Genomic DNA, 20,309 nt, shown 5'->3' with positions numbered 1-20,309 from the left:
AACTGTGATGTCCAGGAACTACTCAGTGCAGTGCTGCTTCCTGAGTCCCTAATGTCACCTCTTTTCCAGGACACCTCTCGGCAGTGCCTGCTCAGGAAGCAGTATCAAGTCCTGTCTGGCTCAGTGTCCGTGCATTAATGTGAATGTTTAATGCCCAAGAACAGTCTGAGCACAGACTGAATGGGGCTTCATGGCAGGAGGCATCTGGGCAGTCCCTCTGCCAGCATTCAGCTCAGCACTGGCTGCTGAGCGCTGACCTCTTGAACATCTGTCCAAGACCATCCTTTTAGGATTGTATCTCTGGACTGGGCAAGAAGGTCTTCCCACTGAATATTTAGCCAGACTGGTTCATCAGCTTATTACCCTTCAGGAATGTTGGAAGGAAGATTCTCCCTTGCACAGGGAGAATTGGGTTAGAGATCACCTAGGGAAATGGGATATCCACAAATCCATGGCCCTTGTAGGGATGCATCCACAGTGCTGAGGAGCTGGTGAACACCATAGCGGTCATCTTTGAAGGGTCTGACAGCAGGAGAAGGGGGCCTGAGGCCTGGAAGAAGCAAATGTCACCCCACTCTTCGAAGAGGCCAAGAAGGAGCACCCAGGAAACCAGTCAGCCAGTCAGCCTCACCTCAATCCCAACAAGGTGATGGAGCACCTCATTCTGGAAGTTATCTCTAAGCATGTGGAATACAGGAAGGTGAGCAGGAGAGTCAGCTTGACTTCACTAGAGGCAAATTATGCTTGACCAACATGATTGCCTTGCACCATGAGACAACTGCCTGGATGGATGAGGGCAGAGCAGGGGGATATTCGAGTCTGCCTCGACTTCAGCAATGCTTTCAACATTGTCTCTCACAAGATCCTCATAGACAAACTTAGGAAGTGAGGACTGGATGAGTGGACAGTGAGGTGGATTGAGAACTGGCTGAACAGCAGATCCCAGAGGGTCATAGTCAGTGACACAGGGTCTAGCTGAAGGCCTGTCACTAGTGGTGTCCTACATGGTTCAGTACCAGGCCCATCCTTGTTTAACTTACTCATCAAAGACTTGGATGAAGGGTAGATGCTTTCTCATCATGTCCACTGATGACACCAAGCTGGGAGGAGTGGCCAATACCTCAGTGTTGTGCAGTCCTGCAGAGGGACAGGTTGGAGAGATGGGCAGAGAGGAACCTTCTGAAATCCAGCAAAGGCAAATGGCCCTACATGCGTGGAAAAATAACCCCATGTACCAGCACAGGCTGGGGGCTGACCTGCTGGTGAGCAGCTCTTCAGAGAAGGACCTGGGGATCTGGTGGACAACAAGCTCTCCATGAACCAGCAGTGTGTCATGGTGTCCTGGGATGCATTAGGAAGAGCATTGCCAGCAGGATGAGGGAAGTGAGGCTCTACTCATCTGTGGTCAGGGGAATCTGCAGTGCTGTGTCCAGTTCTGGGCTCCTCCATCCAAGAGAGACATGGAGCTCCCGGAGATGGTCTAGCAAAGGCGAATAAAGATCATTAGGTGAGGAAGCGCCTCATGAGGAAAGGCTGAGGGAGCTGGGCTTGTTCAGGCTGGCTAAGAGATGTCTGAGAGGGGACCTCATCATTGGCCATAAGTGTCTGCAGGCTGGGTGTCAGAGGAAGGAGCCAGGCTCCTGTTCTTGGTGGTGCCAAGAAGACGTGAGACAACGGGCAGAAACTGGAATGCAGGAAATTCCATGTGAACAAAGGAAGAACTTCTTTACTGTGCAGGTGTCTGAGCACTGGAGAGGTTGTGGAGTCTCCCCCACTGCAGATATTCCAGAACTGTCTGGAGGCAATCCTGTCCCATGTAGTCTGGGACAACCCTGCTTGAGGACAGGGGTTGAGACCAGATTACATCTCTGGTAGTCCCTTCCACCCTTACCCATTCTGGGATTCTGACCAGGCCCGCTAAATTTCTTGATGAATACTAGCAGATGTTCCCACTGAGAGGAGGGTGGGGAGGAGCATCACTTTCCTTGCACCTGACCACATGAGGGTGGGATGGTGCTTTACTTGCTTCATTGGGTTCAGGAACGCTAACCACTAAGTAGCCTACATCTTCTTCCTTGTGTTTAGTAAACCTGCACCCTCCCTTCACTGATTCCTGGATCCCATATCTTTTAGATCCTATCACTGAGAAAGCCTGACCTGTCTGTCGAGTCAGTCAAGGCCCTGTATTTTCCACCCAGCACCCTTCTGCTGGAAGCGTTTGTCACTCATCCCACATGACTCGTGGTGGTGTGAGTTATCTTTCCCCATATCAGGATTCCTTGGATGGACCTAAATGCAATGCTGACAGCCTTCACCAGAGCACCTTTGGATTCCAGCTAACCTGTTGTATTACTTTATTTATTGTTTCTTACTCAGGACTTAGGAGAGGACAAAGCTGCATAGAAAGGTATTCTTGTTTCTCAGTTTGATCTGGAAGCTTGACTTTCCTAAGCCTTTACCTTTGGCCATGCTCTTCATTCATTTATGGTTGCTGTGTCTCAGGTACCTGTGACACAGGGTGCCCCAGAACTCACAGGCGATGACCAAGTAGGTCAAGTACTCTGGCTGCAGGGAAGAAAGCTCCTTTCAAGAGGAGAGGTCAGAATTAATGCAGAACACGGTGGAGGTACTGTCTCATTGGAAATACACCTGGATAGAGCAGGGACAGGCTCCTGGAAACATTTGGTAAGCTGCTGCACATGGTGATTAATGCTAGGAGTGATGGTAAAGCCATCATGATCAAGCTGGACAAATGTCACAACAGATGGGGGGAGGCAGCATTTCCAGTTTTGAGAGCAGACTGCATCTGGGCAAAGTGCAAGAGGAAATAGAAATCACCAGGGCAGGAAGAAATGTAGTTAACTGATATTTTTAAGGGTCACAGCCATATGGTGGAACTGCTAGTTCAGTCTAACCTGTTGGATAAAGGAATAAGCAAGAGCCATTGTGAATTTGATTTACAAGCAATGTCAAAAGTGATACTCACTCTAGAGCTGATAGTCAAACATGCTCTGATGCACAATTTCATCAAGGCAATGAAGGGCCTTCTATAAATACTCCTGAATCCCCCCAAAAAACTGTGTTGATTTATTTTGTAAATGCCTCCCTGCTTTGCTTGACAAGAAAAATTGTGTTGTCAATAGGAAACTTTGGCTTGAGACACCAAAGAATATGCTGTGCCAGGGGGAATTTCTCATCAATTTACAAGTGATGGAATGCCCAAGTAAGGCGATGATTTTAAATGTCCTTATGACAGATGAAGACTGGGTAAAGATTGATGGTTGCCTCAGGACAAGGGATCAACTGAAAAACAAATTGAGACATCAGCCAGAACAAAATGTCACAGCTGAGAGCTGTGTGTTGTCCTGCAGCTTCTCCTTAGAGTGAAATAAGTGAACTTGCAGATCGTGGAAAGAGCAGTATTTTTCCAGTTTTTCAAAAGGCTGTGATTTAGTAACATAAGATAACTTTCGGTGAGTAAACTGCCTTGAGTAAGTGGCTATGTGACAAAAGTACTTAGAAATAAGAATAACTAATAGAAATAGTAATAAAACTTGACCTACATTAACAAAAAATAATCCTTGTAACAACTACAGCAACTATGGTTAGGAGAAAAGGAATAGAGGGACAACAGAATAATTCAGCTGTCTGAAAAAAAAGTCTTCAGCTGCTCATATCACCTCAGAGAAAAATAACAATACTTGAATGTGCAAGGAACTAGCATGCTGTTCTAGTTACATTTAAAGAAAATCAAACCAAACGGTAATATTTTCTTTTTATTGGCTGAAATTGGGAAAATAATCAAAACAAGGCAAAAAAAAAAAGAGAAGCACTCACCAGATAAGTCTGCTGTGTATATGGAAAATGCAGAATGTGCTCAGAAGGGAATGATGAAGCACTTTCTGGGCAGTGGGCAATAAGGAGGATCCTTGACAGGATCTCCAGCCGAGCACTGCTGCAGTTCCAGGCACAGATGACCTGGAGCCCAGTAGCTGTGGGGTGCCTGGGGTGCTGCAGGGATGAGCAAGCCCCCACACAAAGCCGGAGGCTGCCTGGGCATCGGAGCGAGCAAGGCTGAAAGCGAAGCACGGCGCTGCTGCCGCCTTCCCGCAAACGGCGCTTTGGGAAGCGCAGTAACCTCCACACTGGGAAAAAAGCACTGGCTGCTGAAAGCTGTGCTTTGCTGAGGTCAGTTTTTAAAAGCATCAGGGAAGACATTTAAAGAAAAGCCTGGGTGGATGGGCAAGCAGATGACGTCAGTGCTTAGTCTGACAGGGCATAGACAAAAGCCAATGAGGAGCCAGTGGCGGGGGGAGGAGGCGAGAAATCATGAAGGAATGGAAAAAATCTGCAGTTTCAGGAATATTTATAGAAGGACAAGGAATTGACAGACAAAACTGACACCATTTTTGATACGTAGAAATGATACAGACTCTCAAAAGGGCTAAATATATCGGTCAAAAGTGCCAAGAGGCATTACAGAGTATTTCTGAATAGGGTCAAGAGATAATTTCTGTTGCCAGATGTACATAGCCATGCATTGATACATCCAAGAGCAAGAAATAGTGACTGACCTTGCTGGGAGAACAGAAGGGTTGGAAAGACCTAGGGCGCAGGGCTCACCTGCAATCATGTGCAAGTTCTCAGCCAGACACTGAAGATGTCTTTAAACATCTTTTATCCACATATGACATTGGTGTCCTTCGTCCTGCTTTGCATCAGAGATTAGAATAGATGGACCAAAGACTCCTGTCCATGATTCCAGGCTGGAAAAAAAAATGTTTTGAAAGTGAAAAGTTTAGTTACTTTGCTCCTAAAGCAAAAAAGACAAGTGAGCATTTTTGCACAGTGCCTAAAGTCTCTTCATGATGTTGGTGTGGATGGCAGTTTAGTCAGGCTGATAAAGGCATACGAGGATTCTGAGGAGATGGGGAAGCTGGAGGCCATGTGAGATTTGGTACTTGGTATCCAGCACCTAAACCAGTATCCAACTTGGCAGCTGAAAAATGGAGATTGCAGAGATTACAAACCACCTTCTTTTTAAAATTTTCCTCTTCTGTTGCAGGACTCAGACCAAGGTCAGCAAAAGTTGCTCACTTGTTTGTTGGAGGTTTGGGCAATGTCAAAAGAGGGCTTTGAGGCCTGCATGTAGTATTTCTCATACAAGTAATTAGCAACCTTGAATTTCACCCAGGATTTTAATAACCCAGTCACTCAGTCACAAGATCCTTCTGCACCTTTCCACAGGCTCATTCAGGGCTGAATGTTTTGGGTCATTTTGCATAATCAACACACCTTGGCACCCTGTGCTCCAAATTGTTCTGAAAGTGTCGATTGGTAGGGCAGATCGGCTCAGATGCTGGCCACTCACATCTCTCAGTTGCCACCAGCCTTGCCACAAGTTTTCAGCCTGGAGAGGCTGGCCTTCTTCCCTGTCCTCAGGCAGTTCTTTGAAAGGTTTTGCCAGCCTGCTTTTTCCTAAATTCCATTTCTTTTCATCATGGGGGGGGCTGAGGTGAGTGGTGAATTACTTGCAGCACAGGTACCTGTCCATCCATTTCATGCTGGAGACCACCGAGTCTCGCATGTGGCTTGCTGCCCTTCGTGTCACTGACATGTTCTCAAGTCCTGATGCTTCAGTTTTCAGTCGAGGCTCCATCTCATTGCTGCTGAGGAAAATCTCCTGTCTGGCAACACCCCAAAGCTCCTCTGACGGCAAAACATCAACTTTACTTTTCATTCATGGACTTAAGCTTCTCTAATCACTCCCACCGGCTTTTTGGCAGCTTTCTTATCTCCAAGATGCATTTGAAAGAGATTTTCAGCCTTCCTTTTCTATTTGTCACATAATCTCTTTCTTTTTTTCCCCTTTACAGTTACTAAGCCTCATTTACTAGTATTTATGAGTTTTTCCTTTGTTTTCATTTTGACTACAGCTTCTGCTTTTTGACAGCTGCCTTTTCAAATCTTACGCTGTGAAGTATAACCCAGCCCTACTGTTCCTTCTAGGGAACACTTAATTAACTCCCTCAAGAAGATGATACTTCTGTAGTAAGGTAATTTATGGAGGTAAGTCAGCTGTCCTAGAGTAAAGAGATTACATTCAGCTCAGAAGAGTAAGTAACAAATTACTTGTTTTTGCAGCATGTACAACACATTGGGATTGCCCAAAGGTAGGCAGCTTGGTTTTGATGAAATGTGAGCACTGCTGGAGCCTGCAGGGGTATTTGCATACCCTAAGTCATGAACCTGCATTTTGTGAATGACATCAGTTATGAAGGAGGTTGAAACATCATCCTTTAAGATGTTTGTCTTTTGTAACTGTGTCATAAGTCTTTCAGAGACCTGTATCTACTCTTCCTTGCCCTGGTCCTGCCAATTGCTTTGCTTAAAGACTGATTTACTTCAGAAGTGGATACAGGATGTTTTAAATGTCCAAGACCTTTTTTCACTGTGCTTACACAGTTACCATTTTGTTATGTTTTGGATTGAATTTTCAAGTGAACTTAACTATTTTCCACATCTGCTCAAGCTGGTTTTCACTACATGGCATCTTCCTTAATGCTGAAGTTTCATGCTGAGATCTCAACCTGAAGGTGGTCTGAGGACCTTTCTTGGGGAAGCAATGCATGTGTAGTAGTCTGTGCAAAAATACCAAGGAAGTATAAAGTAATTTCTCTAAATGTTCAAAGTTATCATAAAACTAAATTTTCTGTAACATCACTGCTAGTTCCCCTTAGCTGTCTTAAAAAAAGGAGAATAAAACATAGAGCTTACCAGCCCTAGGAATGGTTGGCTGCCCATCAGAGAAGCTGTCCCTTGGGGGCAGCCAGAGAGCTTTCCCAGAGCATCCCTCTCCTGCAATGGCTCTGCACAGTGAGCCCTGCTGCCTGGCCAGCCAGGGAAGGCAGAGTCAACCCTTTAGCCAGGATCAGGTCTTTCTGCACCTTTCCCTTACAAGGTGCTCACAAACCAGGATGGATTCTGGCTTGTGGCTGCTGCTCTTGGAGTTGGTTTGTCTCAGCAAAGTGCCACAATTGCTTTTCACTACCTTGCTGAATGAGAGCCTCTTCATGTCTGCCTGAGCGCCTGCCTTGCCTGACCAAGCATTTCTGTCTGCTTTCCATAAAAACACTGGAGCAAAGAGAACAAACCTAGAGCTCCCCTACCTGGGGGAAAACTCCTCTCCAGAGACAGAAGCAGCTGCCACAGATCTCTCTTTATTTCAATGCCATCCAGAGTCATATATGTCAATTTTGCAAACTGATGGGAAAAAAAAAAAATTACATGGGTTTTTTTAGGTCAGGGTTGCAGTTCTCAGACAGGCTGGCCACTGAGCTAGTTTTTCCATCTGTCCAGAGGGGCCTTGCTGTGGTGCCATCTGTAGGTACAGCGTCTGGATGCAAAATAAGGATCTGGAAGAGCTGTGCATTTTAGGGAGGTTATATTAGAGAGAGGAAACCAAGCCCTCCAGGCAGTCCAAAAGCTGCATGACTAGTTTGCCACACTTGCTCTCCCTGTTTCCATACAAGACCAACCATGTTTTAAATGCTGTGATTCCTGGCTTTCCTCACCTCAATACCATATAATTTTTCTGGGAGAGATCAGATTGTAAAGCAGTTAAAATAGCATTTGAAAACAGAGTGAACCATTATTCAAGACATTCCCAGCAGCTGTTGGTCTGAGAGCACATACTCTTCCTCCACCCCGAGGCTGTATGACTTTGCTCATTCCAAGAGCAATTTGATCTCAGGTTGGATAGGGCTCACGCTTGTTAAATAACAAGAATTTGCTCTAGAATTTTCAGGTAGTCTTATCTCACTTAGGAAACATAAAGCTTTTTAGAAGAAAAATTTGACTCATATAAATGTTCCAGCTTTTAACCCAGTTCAAAATATGCTTTACATGGGAAAAGAGGACGTCTATCCTTCTCTCCCTTCAGATGTTTCAGTAGCCTCTGCACTTCCAGATTATCAAGTGAGGCTCTGACTGGCACGCACACAATATGCAAGCAGGCGCACACAGCACAGCCATTCAAAGCACCCAGGCAAGCAATCAAGGACAGGATGGGACCAACCCAAGTTGCAATCTTGACAGGTCTCCAGGCTACATAGCCCCCCCAGCAGAAAGCCAGCTCCATGGGAGGGCTGCCTCCAGTGAGCTCCAGCACCAGGGCAGCTCCCGTTTGACGCCAGAATTACCTAAAGCTCCAATGACGGGGCCATTTCTGGTGTAATCCAAGTATTTCTGCTGTCCTAGGGCTATCAAGCTGCTCAGAATCCCAGTTCCTATCCAGAGGCAGGTTATTCAACCTCTTCTCTTTGCAAAATAACTTTGAGTCATCGCCCTCTAGTCCAGCAAACATTTCATTCTTACGCAGCCCAACTGCTGGAGATAAGCGGCTCTGGGAAACAGTGTCCAGCATACCTTGATCCCGAGAGTTTAAATCCTCCTCACCTCCAAGCTTACGTCCTTGCAGCATCCAGATCAGGGTCTAAAGCACTTGGGGTCCGGACAACAGCTCCAACCGTGCCTGCCAGGGAGAGAACACATCAGCCCTGAGATGCTAAATTAAGCTGCTAAAAATGGAGTTCCACGTGATTTTGTACAGTGCATTGCTTATCTGTCCTGGTGCTCACAGGTCACAGAAGGCTCTGTCGCTGCCCAGCGGCATTCATGCTCCCAGAACTAATGCAGGGAGGCAGAGGGCTGACACTCACCTTGCAGAGATTTGCTGCTCAGCAGCTTAACTGCAACTGCCCCTCCTTACGCACAGAATTAAGCCAGAATTAAGACTGGCCACCACCATGCGGATGATGGCCTCCCACACGTCCCTAGGCAGCCATTTCCTCTGGGGCAAAGCCAATTCATTTCAAAAGGCAGAGCAAGTGAAATACCCGCCTTGTAACACCAGCAAGTATCTTCCTTGTCCCCTGCTGAGTCTAAGGAAAGAGAATTAATTTGTTTCTTGTGCCCTTTTACCAAACCAAATGCACGAGTCATCTGCTCAGCACTTTTATTCTGCATGCGCCCATCAGACATGCAAATCCAGAGCTGGGTGGATGGAGCCAGAGCTGCTTCCCATCCTACCATGCAGAATTTTGCTGTGGAGCATGGCCCTGCACCACCCACACCTTGTTTTGGCTCCTGGGCTGGACTCTAGGCTCTCCCACGTGGAACAAACAGCTCAGCAGGCTGCACTCCCCAGCTTCTCATGGCAGCTGGCAGAGACTGTGCCATGCAGGCGCTTGCAGCTGCTCACTACATACATTCATCCCCCCCACCTCCCTCCGACAGACAGACAGACAAGGCTTGTCAGATGGTGATCACTTTTATTGATGTAAGGTGGTACACAAACAGATCAGTTTCTATCAGCCTCTCCACCTCCCCCAGGCTCGGGGAGAAGTTGGAGGAGTGGGGGAGACAAGGGAACAGAACTGGCCTCTCACTGCAGGATGCAGAGCTAAGCAGTGGTGAACAAGGGCAGGGGCTCCAACAAAGGAGAGTCCTGCTTCCCTAGGCAGCAGGGGGGGCTGTGTGCTCAGCTTACTCCTGGGATGCCATGTGGACCATCAAGTCCACAACACGGTTGCTGTATCCATATTCATTATCATACCTGGGGACAGAAAACAAGCGTGTCAGGGCTGACCCATTTCTTGCACCCCTTCTTCCATTCTTCCTGCTCCTCTGCCCCATCCCACACAACTGAACTCCAATCTACCCTCTGGGGGAAAGGAGGTAGCTACAGTAATTTCAGGTAAGAAGCACTCTCATCTCACTCCACGGTGAGACTGGAGGTCTGTGTATCCACCTGGATCACCAGTGGTAAGCAGCAGGACACCCAAGTCTGTAACCTGTCTGTGCCAACCCCCAGATTCTCCAGGGCTGCACCTACCAGGAAACCAGCTTGACAAAATGGTCGTTCAGTGCAATGCCAGCACCCGCATCAAAGGTGGAGGAATGGCTATCACCATTGAAGTCACAGGAGACAACCTGAAACACAAGACATTGGAATGCATATGGCTGCCCACAGTCTCTATCCCAAGTGCCCAAACCAGGACCCTGGCAAAGCTGCTGCCAACAGCCTTTTGGACAGATGAGGCAAGAGCCAGTAAGTGCAGGCTGAGAGAGCAGGCACTGCTCACCTGGTCCTCTGTGTATGCCAGGATGCCCTTCAGGGGCCCATCAGCAGCAGCCTTCACTACCCTCTTGATGTCATCGTACTTGGCCTGAGGAGACACAGATCCAACATCATCAGATCCCAACTCACACAAAATGTCCACTGGAGACAGGGCAGGGAGGAGACACATATGGCAACACCCAGCAGGTGCTCTTTTCCCAAAAAGGACAAGATGGGTGCAGAGAGGGCAATTCCAGGTGCAACAGAGAGCTCAGAGGAAGCAGAGGCACATCTGGAAGTTGTTAGGGTCTCATCCACAACACTTACTGGCTTCTCCAGACGGCAGGTCAGGTCCACAACAGAGACATTAGGGGTTGGCACACGGAAAGCCATTCCAGTAAGTTTCCTGTGGGAGACATGAGTCAGTAAGGAACAGCATCTGGCACTCCTCTGCCAGTGTAGCAATGTTTGGCCTCCTCCTGACACCTGAGAAGGGACAATACTCACCCATTGAGCTCAGGAATGACTTTTCCCACAGCCTTAGCAGCTCCAGTAGATGCTGGGATAATGTTCTGAGCAGCACCTCTGCCATCTCTCCAAAGCTTCCCAGAGGGCCCGTCCACTGTCTTCTGTGTGGCTGTGATGGCATGGACAGTGGTCTGAAGAAAGAGCACAGGAGTAAGAACACAGCCAGTACTCCCCAAAAAGAGCATCCCAGGTGACACAGGGAGTACAGATGCTTTCCCTCTCACACGAGGGCATCTGTAGCAGGTCACTCTCCTCAGCACCAAGCTGCAGACCTACCATGAGACCCTCCACAATGCCGAAGTTGTCATGGATGACCTTGGCCAAGGGCGCCAGGCAGTTAGTAGTGCAGGAAGCATTGCTGGGGTAGAGAGATAAAGGCACATCAGCCAGAGGCAACACTTCCACTAGGATGAAGTGAAGTGAGACCCCTGGCAGCTGCTGAGAGCTGCAGGCCAGAAAGCACGCTCCTCTCTCCTTACCTGACAATTTTCAGAGACTTGTCATACTTCTCATGGTTGACACCCATCACGAACATGGGAGCATCAGCAGAGGGGGCAGAGATGATCACACGCTTTGCACCACCCTTCAGGTGAGCCTGGAGAAAGAGACAGAGAGAGAGAGATAAGATATTACATAACTCAGGATCCTTCCAAGCTTGCTTCTTCAGATCTCCTTCACAGCCCCATCCTGAGCAGCTCTGTACATAGTGGCATGCCTGACAGGCAGAAAGCAGCCCTATCCCTTCTCTCCTGTGCCTCTGTGGCATACTCACCCCAGCCTTCTCCATGGTGGTGAAGACACCAGTAGACTCCACAACATATTCAGCACCAGCATCTGCCCACTTGATGTTGCTGGGGTCACGCCTAAGGAGGGACAAAATTTTACAAGCTGCTCCATGAGACACCTGCTTTTAATCTCCAGAGGAGCAACTGGGAAGAGATACTTACTCCTGGAAAATGGTGATAGCATTCCCATTGATAACAAGTTTCCCATTCTCAGCCTTGACAGTGCCCCTGAAGTGGCCATGAGTAGAGTCATATTTGAACATGTAAACCTAATAAAGAGAGGGGGAGTGGAAGGTCAGGCACCCAGGCTGCCATCATCCACTAACACCCTGGGAAGTTACCAGAATAGATCCAGAAGAGCCCTACTCAGAAAGGCCCAGAGGGGGCACTGCAAAGCAACTCACCATGTAGTTCAGATCAATGAAGGGATCGTTGATGGCCACCACTTGGACTTTGCCAGAGAGGACGGCAGCCCGGGTAACCAGGCGGCCGATACGGCCAAATCTGGAGAGAAAAAGACAAGGGTGAGGAGGTGCAACAGAGAACCAGCCCAGCTGGGCACGGGAGGCAGTCCTTGGCAGCCTTCCCTCGGGATCATCGGCTGCTCCCTGCCCATGAGGGCGGGAGGGAGTCCTGCAGCTCGTCCAAAGGCCAAGGCACCCCGGTTAAAGATTAAGAGCGACCCCCGCCCCAGAAAGGTCAATCGCTAAATTTACTGAGAGCCCCGGGGATCCGGTTACTCCTCGGCCCGGCACGAGAAGGTCACAGCCCCAGGGCCGCCATCGACACACGATCCACCGAGAGACCTTTTGGTGGGGGGCTGCAGGGATCCCCGGGAATGGGGAGGGAAACTGGGGCAGCCGAGCAACGGCAGCCCTTTCCGGAGTGAGTCACCCCGAATCCGAGGAGAAATGAGTCAGCAGCACCGCTCTCTGCCCCGGGGGGCGCCGGCGGAGCGGGACCGGCGGGATTCAACCTCTCCCTCTCCCCAAATCTTCCCCCCGCGCCCTTGAGGCGACCTTGCCGGCCCCCCCGCAACCCCCCCCAGATCCCTGCTGGTCCCGTCGGCCCCGGCACTCACCCATTGACTCCGACTTTCACCATCTTTACCGCTTCGGGATGTTCCTGCGGGCAGAAACACCGGTAGGGTTTGAGGCGAACTGGCAACCACCACTACCCCCGGCGGTCGTGCCCGCACCCGCCGCCGTTAACGCCTCGCCCGCGCCGAGGGGCGAGTGGGCACCGGGGGGGGGGGGGGGGGGGGCGAGGAAAACGGGAGAGCGGGGACCCGCGCTCCGAACCAACCCCCCTCCCCACCCCCGCCCCGGGCGATCACTCCCCCGCCCCGGGCGATTAACTCACCTCTCCCCCTCCCCCACGACAACCATCCACCCTACCCCCCTCCTCCTCCGGCGACCATTTCCCCCCTCACACCCCTCTCCCTTCTGGCCTCACCGCTCCCCTTCACGCCGCCCCCGCCATTTTGCGCCGCGCCGCCTTTGTGCCCGTGGGCCCCGCCGCCACGCGGCCCCGCTCCGCCCGGGGGCTGCCGCACCCCCTGCCGGTGGGCGGTGCGGGTGTGTGTTGAGGGGGCTCTCGCACGCCCACCCCCCGCCGCCTCCGCTCTCTCCCCCCGCGCATCTCCCCCGCCCCGCCCGTTACCTGCTGCCTCCGAACCGCCCGGCGCGCAGGGAGGAGGTGGCGCAGCGCCTCTCCGCCGCCCTTTATAGCCGCGTGAGGGTAGGGCGGGGGCCCGCCCCGCCGCGACGCCGTCGAATGGCAGCGCGAGGGCCGGACCGGGCTACGTGCGCCCGTGCTGCGGGTGCGGCTGCCGAAGAGCCCCCCTGTTTCCCCCGCCCCGCCGCCCCCCGTTAACAAAGGCCCCGCTCTGGGAACACAGGCTCCGTAGCGATCACCCTCCCGTCGAGCCACCCTAAGGGGGTTGATGGCGGTGGTGAAAAAGGCACCGGTCCTTGCGGGGAGGTGTCCCCAGAGCGGGGATGGGCGGCTGTAGGCCTGCCAGAGGAGGCAGGGAGGGTGATAGCAGGTCGGGGGCTGGTCCCGCCGGGCTCGCTGCTGCTCCGGAGGATGGTATGCGCTGTTTTCACCTGGTAACATAGGGCAGGTAGTCACCCGCCCCGGCTGCAGCCTCTGCCCAATTGGATTGAGTAGTATCCAGTATCCGAAGGGACCTACGGGGAAGCCGGAGAGGGACTCTTCGTCAGGAGCTGTAGTGATGGGAAAAGGAGTGTTGGGTGCAAACTGAAAGGGAGGAAATTTAGGATGGATATTAGGAAGCTCTTTACTGTGAGGGTGATGAGGTACTGTAACACGTTGCCCAGGGAGGCTGTGGATGCCCCAGCCATGGCAGTATTCCAAGCGAGGATGGATAAGGCCTTGAGCAACCTGCTCTAGTGGGAGGCGTCCGTGCACGTGGCACGGGGGTTGGAACTGGATAATCTTTAAGGTCTATTCCAACCCCTTCACATGCCATGATTGTATGGCTGCAAGGGCAAAGGGGCTGCAGGGATGCTCGGGTCACCCTGAGGGATCAGCGGATCCCTCCCTGTTCCCCCCGGCACGGGAGGTACTGTCTGGGAGTTCTCCCGTCTCCAGGCTGGGACCCCCCCCCCCAGATGGGTTTATCCCGGCGTGCTCTGGACGGGGCCCCTAGCCGGGCGCTGCCCCAGCAGGCCACGGGCGGCAGCGTGAGCACCATCTTAATGAGGCACTGCGGCACTGCTGCCGCTGCCCGCGGGACGTGACGGCGGAAATCCTGCTCGTCTGCCGCCTCGGCCCGCCTTCCCTGGCTGCCTGCGAGGAGGAAGCGCTCCTGGCATGGCCGCTGCCCGCTTCCCCGCCCCTCATGCTGGGCTCCCTCACCGAGCCCTGCCGCCTCCATCCCTCGGCTCCGTGTGGGGCAGGTGCGGCGGGACACACCCGCCTTAGGTACAACGCCCAGAGCACGCACAAATACCAAATCTCCCATCCCGGAGGAAGGTGTGGGACCAGTGGGAATGCAAATCTCGACTGTCAGAGCGGGTGGGGGTGGTGGGAGCTGGAATGCCCCTCTGGCTGCTCCGCTGAGCAGGGCTTTAAGGATAAGGGAGGGGGGTGGGCAGGCTGGGGGAACCATGCAGGTCCTGGGGTGGGGGACAAGAGAGGGGTCATGCAGCTCAAACGTAACCCTACTCTCCTTAAACCACTGCTATTCCCGGTGCTGCTGAGGGGCTAAGTTTAGACCCAGCTGAGGTTACAACCTTTTCTTAAAGGCCAGTTCATGGTGATGGCTCGCGGGGCACAGCAGCAGGGCTACGAGCTCGTGCCGGGGTCGGTGGTGCCCCAGCCGCAGCCCACCGAGGCAGGCTCGGGGGAACCTTCAGCGCAAACAGGAGGCCCCGGTGTTTGTTCTGGCGGGGGCAGAGTGCGGCCGGGGTGAACAGCGCGGCCCTTGTGTCCCGTGCCCGGTCGATACCTCACCCGTGTCCGCCCCCCCGGCCGCACCGCGCCGCAGCCGCGCGTGCCGCACGCCCCACGCGGAATGGCGGCGGCGCCGGCAGGGCCCGGCACGGCCCCGCGCGTGGGGCCGGGGGCGCCGGGCGGGCTCTGCCACCGCCTCCCGCCCGCCCCCCGGCCGGGGGCAGCCACCGCCGAGCGCGGACGCGGCAAATGAGTACAGCTTGTTTAATAAGCGAGTCCTCGGGCACGGGGAACAGGGAGGGGGCTGCCGGCGGAGCGGGGGTTCAGCGGCGCGGGGGGCAGCTGCGGAGCCGGGCAGCTCCTCCTCGTACCGCCACGCCGCTTCCTCACTGCCGCAGCCTCCCGTTTCGGGGCGGGAGCTTCGGGGCTTCGCGCAGCGGTGCGCCGTGCGGGTTGCCGAGCCGTGCAGGTTCCCGGGGCTGGGTGCCCTCCGGCTGCGGAGAAGCGGGCCTGGTGAGCCGCCCAGCGGCGTCCCGCCCGCCTGCTCTCGCCCCGGCCGGGCCCCAGCACCGCGCCGGCAGCACAAGGCGTCCCCGGTGCCGGCCTTTGCCCCGGCGGCTGGCAGGTGGTGGCCCCACAGCCTGCACCGCTGCCCCATCCCCTCGCTGTCTGTGCGCTCCACTCTGCCCTGAACTCCTTCCCTGCCCGCTTGCTCGAGCCCACGCTCTTGGCCCTCTCACCTCGGAGGCCCTCCAAAGCTAACACCCCAAACCGCTGAAGGTCCCGATTCGGTCCAGTTTCAGCCCGAAGCAACCCCTGGGCATGGCCTTCCAGGCCCACTCTCCAGGCAGTGCCCACTTGCGACTGGCGAGGTTCTTGCGCCAGAGGGATGGACGGGCGGCTCTAGCCCCAGATGGGAGAAAGGGAAGAGTGGAGGAGGGCAGCTGAGGACCAAAGCTGGACCCCTCCTTCGTGTCCTCTTCGGTCAGCGTGGACTCGGGCTCCAAGGGCAGCAATCGTGAAAGGAGCATCTGGGATAAATGGAGGAGAGAGGGGTGATAAGCCTTGTGTCCCCTGGTACTCCACTGCCCTTACTCTCCTGAGGGCTCAGGCAGGACATATAAAGTGATGCCTGCTCACAGCACTGTGCCTGTCACATTGCATCCAGACACAGGGAAGGGCTTGACCAGCAGCTCCCACTGTCTGAAATGACATTGTCGAACAAAGCATCAGGCAGACAGCTGCTGTGAGCTCTGCCTGCGGGCAGATTGCCCTGTGCTTGTAAAACCATACACACGTCCTGCCCTGCCCCAGATTTGGAAGGTAGCTCTTCAGTCCTTGCTCCTTGTGGATGCTGAGCATCTCTATGTGCTCAAGCTGCTGTGCACTATTTCATTTTATCAGAGGGCTGCTGGGAAGGATGGTCCTGCCTCAAAGGACTATGATAAAGATGAGGGAGAGGCAGGAGCAGAGCAGGTGTGAGGAAGAGGGACTCCCCATCTGCTGGAAATCCTCTAGGTTAGCTGTGCTGACTGTAAGCCCTCAGCACTGCTGGGAGACAAGGGTTGGGGGGTGTGTTGGGTGCAGTGGAGGGATGGCACTGCTGCCCATGGAAGCAGCCTGCAGGAGCCGTTCTACATCTGTCTCTCACATGGATGCTGAGCTGAGGATGCCTTTGTGCAGCTCTTTGTGGTAGCAAGTTAACTGAAGCGGACACAGGCATCCTCAGCGAGGAGAGAAAGTGGTGAGTCATAGCAGGCTCAGTCTTGTGATTTTAGTTCACGTCCTGACTATTTCCCTGTGGCTTTCCCAGGGTGATGTAAAGGCAAGGTGCTGGGGCTCAGGTTAGGGTTTGGGTAAGAGGAAGCTGGCTAGATTGCAAAGTCAAAAATGTTATTGCTGTAATTGCTGAGGATAAAGATTTATTCAAGTGAAGAAGCCCTTAGTTGGTATCCTGACAGGGCTTTTGGCCTTAAAGAGGGTCTTTAAGGGGGATAATACTGAGCTTAGGAGCAAAACTCCTGGCCCAACAGGATGCATCTTCCCTCTGAAATATGAGACCCAGAACTATGACGAGAGACGTGACTGTAGTATCTTGTGCCTGCTGACACAGAGTGGGCTTACAAAGGACTGGGCTCTTCACTGCTAAAAGCTTTTGCAGAGCACTAAAAAGCTTATGTCTGTTTCCTGTCTTGAAATGCTGGAGCTCCTTAGGGGCTGGATTATAAAGTCACCCTAGAGCTGAGGCTGCTGAAGGGCAGAGTGCAACTAGAATAGACAGCAGCCTTCTTGTAGTTGGAATTTGGGACCACCTCTCATTCGAGGTTCAAACACAACCTCCCTCCTCCTCCTCCCCTCCTGAAATCAACCTCAGCTTTCTCCCTCCTACCTGTAGTCTCTGTCTTGGTAAGGACACAGTCTGAACGCTGGCAGAGAGCAGAACCAAGAAGAGGAAAAATGAGCAAGGCCACAACCGAAGCCCCAGCATCTTCTTAGCCCAAGGCTGGTGGGAGGCAAGGCAGGACTTGCAGCATCTGTGTGGGATGTGGTCCCCAGCCCCTCTCTGCCTTTATAGTTTTGGTTCTGGCAGGCAGCTGGCCCCAGCTCCCTGCTGAACCACCCCCTGGAGCTCCTGAACCTTTCAGCGCTTTTGTCCAGGGTGATATATTTCAGGGTGAGCTCAGCAAGACCCCTTCCTCTAAAGAAAAAGGACACAAAGGTGTTTACTGAGTGTCTGGGAAGACAAATGTGAGTTGAGCTGCTGCTGGCCAGGACCTGGAGGTGTCTGTCAGGGTCAGGGGACACTTTGAAACACATCCCAAAAGGAGGATATTGAAGGCTGCATTGTGTAGGAGTACTGAACATTCTCCTCATAGGCAGAGTGCTGTTAATGCTATTTCTCTGATCAGTGTGAGCATGAACTGCAGCTCAGGTAGAGGTAGGCACACTGCTGGCTGCACAGAGTGGACACAAATTCAGCTCTGTGACAACACAGGCCTTTGTTTTTAATATTTATATCTTGGTGATACTGTTGGGCTGGGAATGAAGAGCTCCTGCAGCAGAAGGTGGGTGAATTCCAGTACTACACAGAATTTGTAGCAGTGACAGGAGCGTGGGTCTAGTACTATTAGCATATAATTTGCAGGCTGTCTGTCCCAAGTCACCATCTGGAGGACTGGGTTGAGTTTCCAGAGGAACCGTCACAGAAAAGAGCTTGTTGAGGCTCAGCTTGCACTTTGTCAAGCTCAGGCACACAATGGGAGCAGGATAGCAAGGAGCAGATTCCTACCTCCTAAATCTTCTGGCCATTAGTTCCCCCCACTTTGTTTACCTCTTCCATTTTACTGTAGTTTCTCACCAGCTGAACAAGGCAATGAGGTCACTGTTTAGAGATCAGGGTGCAGAGGTCAGCCTGGGTATGAAGACAGAAACTAATCAGCAAAGTTTGTCAGGGGAGAGGAATGGAGGGACTGTACCCCAGTACAGGGTTAGCAGTGGGTGTGCTGGGAGAGCTTAACACCCCAAACTTCCCTTTGTTCTGTACTGTTGCACAAGTCAGGCCAGAACTTGACAGAACATGTTCTTCTGCCTGCTTTTGTTTATTTTTTTTCAAAGAAAGAAGAAAATTAGAAAAAGGTCTTCTGCAGAGATAACAAAGTCACAGTTCAGATATTTGCTGTCTCTCCCTCCTTCTCTCCCTTTTTTCCAGGCATTTTGCACTTGCAGATGCATGTTTGTGGGTCCATTTCTTCTCTGCCCAAGGAGACAGAAAGTTTTATCAACCTTTTGCATCCAGTCCTTGAGAAGTGGGTATGGCCCTTCACTGTGGGGCACTGATGCTGGAAGCAGTGCTTTGCACAGCTGTGGACATCCAGTTTTGTTAGCTCCAGCTGATGGCTGCAACCCATGGCTGGTGCTGTGTCCAGAGCAATGTGATGCTCTAGTGATCCTGTGTGGCATTCCTGTCACCCTGTCACCTGGGCCAACACATGGAGGGGCTCCCGAGGCCCCACTGAGACATTTTGTGGGAAACAGGATTACTTTGAATCTACAAAGCACAGGGGACTGCTGGACAGCCATGGGACACACACCCCACGTGGGCATTAGGATGGGGTGCCTGGGCACAAATGGGGTACAGGGATGTGTGTGCACAGCCTTGTGCTGAATGTGGTAGTGTAAGGAGCCCTGTGGTGTGAAAGTTCCAGAGGGACTTCCAGAGAGGAAGGACAGGAAGTCAGCAGATGTTCCTGCTGCATGCAAGGTGTCCCAGAGGATGCTGTTCTGTACTTGCCAGTCACATGTGACTGTCCAGAAAGAGCTGAGTCAGTGTGCTCGAGCACTCCTGCTGCTGGCAGGAGCAGCTTCGCTGGAACACACTGGTTACATGAGTCAGAGTCACTCCTTTGCTGAGGGAAGGTAAGTGCAAAAGGAACAGCACTTTGGTTTTGATATAAAATGTAGCAGCAGTTTGATCTGGCATCCCTTGAATGGGGTGGCCCCCATACTGCAAGAAGAATGCCAGAAATGTGTTTGCAACTGCTCCAAAATTCCAGTCCACTTGCACAAAGACTGAGCCCTGCAGGGGTGGGGAGGCTCTGAGAACTCAAATGACAAGTGTCCTCCTTGGGTTCAGCAAGAGCTGGGGCTGGCAAGAGGGAAAGAGCCATCACTCTCACATATCAAGCAAGAAACTTCAAAGACTGCAGAAACTTTGCAAATTTTCTTGCGGATTCTTGTAAGTTCTTGCAAATCCAGCAAAGCCTGGATAAAATGCAGGTGCTCAGTGACTCAGGTGCCGTGATGTTGCAGCTGCTCTGCGTCCCAGATCCTTGCTGGGACTGCAGTAGAACTGAATAGTTACTCTGACATGTCCTGGCAGTGACTGTGAAGTGAAAAGGCTTTGGCAGACAAGTCCTTGATTGCCCCAGTTTTCTCAGACTCAAATAGGTTATTGTCCTTTTTTCCTCTCTGATGCTAACAAGTTTCCTTTATAAAAACCCTTCCCTTTGGATGCTGGGGCACTGACTCTAGAGCTTGCAAGACCAGAAAAGTGCTGCTGAATCATAATAAGCCTTCTACCAACAGTTGCTCATACAGGAAAGAGTAGGGCAACTGGAGACTGGGACATCTGGGAACTGAGTGAAGAACCCTGAGGGAACACCCCTTGGCCCAAGGTGATAGAAATGGACCATGGTTGCTGCAGGCTCTAGAAGTGTACAATATTCACATTATTCCACTCGGGAATTCAGAGCAACCATGGTCAGGAGTCCCTAGAGAATGGAAACACCATTGATCTTGGCACTGAGTAATCCCACTGCCTCAGGAGCAGGGGAGTGGGATTACTCCTTCAGCAGTGATTTATGGTCATTGTGGCAGCCACCAAAATATGTCTGTGAGGAACAGAAGAGCAGCAAATACCTACTTAAGGCTGAAGCCACGGTGTAGGTGCCAAAACC

The 20,309-nt window shown here is 52.2% G+C and overlaps 2 protein-coding genes and 1 long non-coding RNA gene across 4 annotated transcripts; all 3 read right to left on the bottom strand.

Moving 5' to 3' along the window:
• Nucleotides 1–431: 431 nt before the first annotated feature.
• Nucleotides 432–8,447, bottom strand: LOC141728162 (uncharacterized). The gene is made up of 2 exons (XR_012578954.1): nucleotides 3,838–8,447; nucleotides 432–1,480 (listed from the first exon to the last, which is right to left on the bottom strand). It is a non-coding gene; the product is annotated as an uncharacterized LOC141728162 (long non-coding RNA).
• An 865-nt stretch (nucleotides 8,448–9,312) lies between these two features.
• Nucleotides 9,313–14,730, bottom strand: GAPDH (glyceraldehyde-3-phosphate dehydrogenase). Its single transcript, XM_074534816.1, has 13 exons — nucleotides 14,694–14,730; nucleotides 13,096–13,625; nucleotides 12,515–12,558; nucleotides 11,838–11,937; nucleotides 11,596–11,702; nucleotides 11,421–11,511; nucleotides 11,128–11,243; nucleotides 10,925–11,006; nucleotides 10,628–10,779; nucleotides 10,448–10,526; nucleotides 10,146–10,229; nucleotides 9,896–9,993; nucleotides 9,313–9,616 (listed from the first exon to the last, which is right to left on the bottom strand). Exons 1-13 carry the CDS (start codon nucleotides 14,713–14,715, stop codon nucleotides 9,547–9,549), a joined length of 1,575 nt encoding a protein of 524 aa, XP_074390917.1. The 5' UTR covers nucleotides 14,716–14,730; the 3' UTR covers nucleotides 9,313–9,546.
• LOC106629348 (C-type natriuretic peptide 2) lies at nucleotides 13,487–18,341 on the bottom strand. 2 transcript variants are annotated; one of them, XM_074534822.1, is made up of 3 exons: nucleotides 18,185–18,341; nucleotides 15,594–15,884; nucleotides 13,487–13,625 (listed from the first exon to the last, which is right to left on the bottom strand). In XM_074534822.1, the coding sequence occupies exons 1-2, from the start codon at nucleotides 18,191–18,193 to the stop codon at nucleotides 15,612–15,614; spliced, it is 282 nt and encodes a 93-aa protein (XP_074390923.1). In that variant the 5' UTR covers nucleotides 18,194–18,341; the 3' UTR covers nucleotides 13,487–13,625; nucleotides 15,594–15,611. The 2 variants fall into 2 exon arrangements, with proteins under 2 accessions (XP_074390923.1, XP_014121852.2); XM_014266377.3 differs by lacking the exon at nucleotides 13,487–13,625 and having other exon boundaries at nucleotides 15,612–15,884; nucleotides 17,243–18,341.
• Between the last annotated feature and the right edge of the window lie 1,968 nt (nucleotides 18,342–20,309).

This window comes from Zonotrichia albicollis, chromosome 2 (assembly GCF_047830755.1).
Source record: "Zonotrichia albicollis isolate bZonAlb1 chromosome 2, bZonAlb1.hap1, whole genome shotgun sequence".
Lineage (NCBI taxonomy): Eukaryota > Metazoa > Chordata > Aves > Passeriformes > Passerellidae > Zonotrichia > Zonotrichia albicollis.
This window is presented reverse-complemented; position numbering and strand designations above follow the sequence as displayed.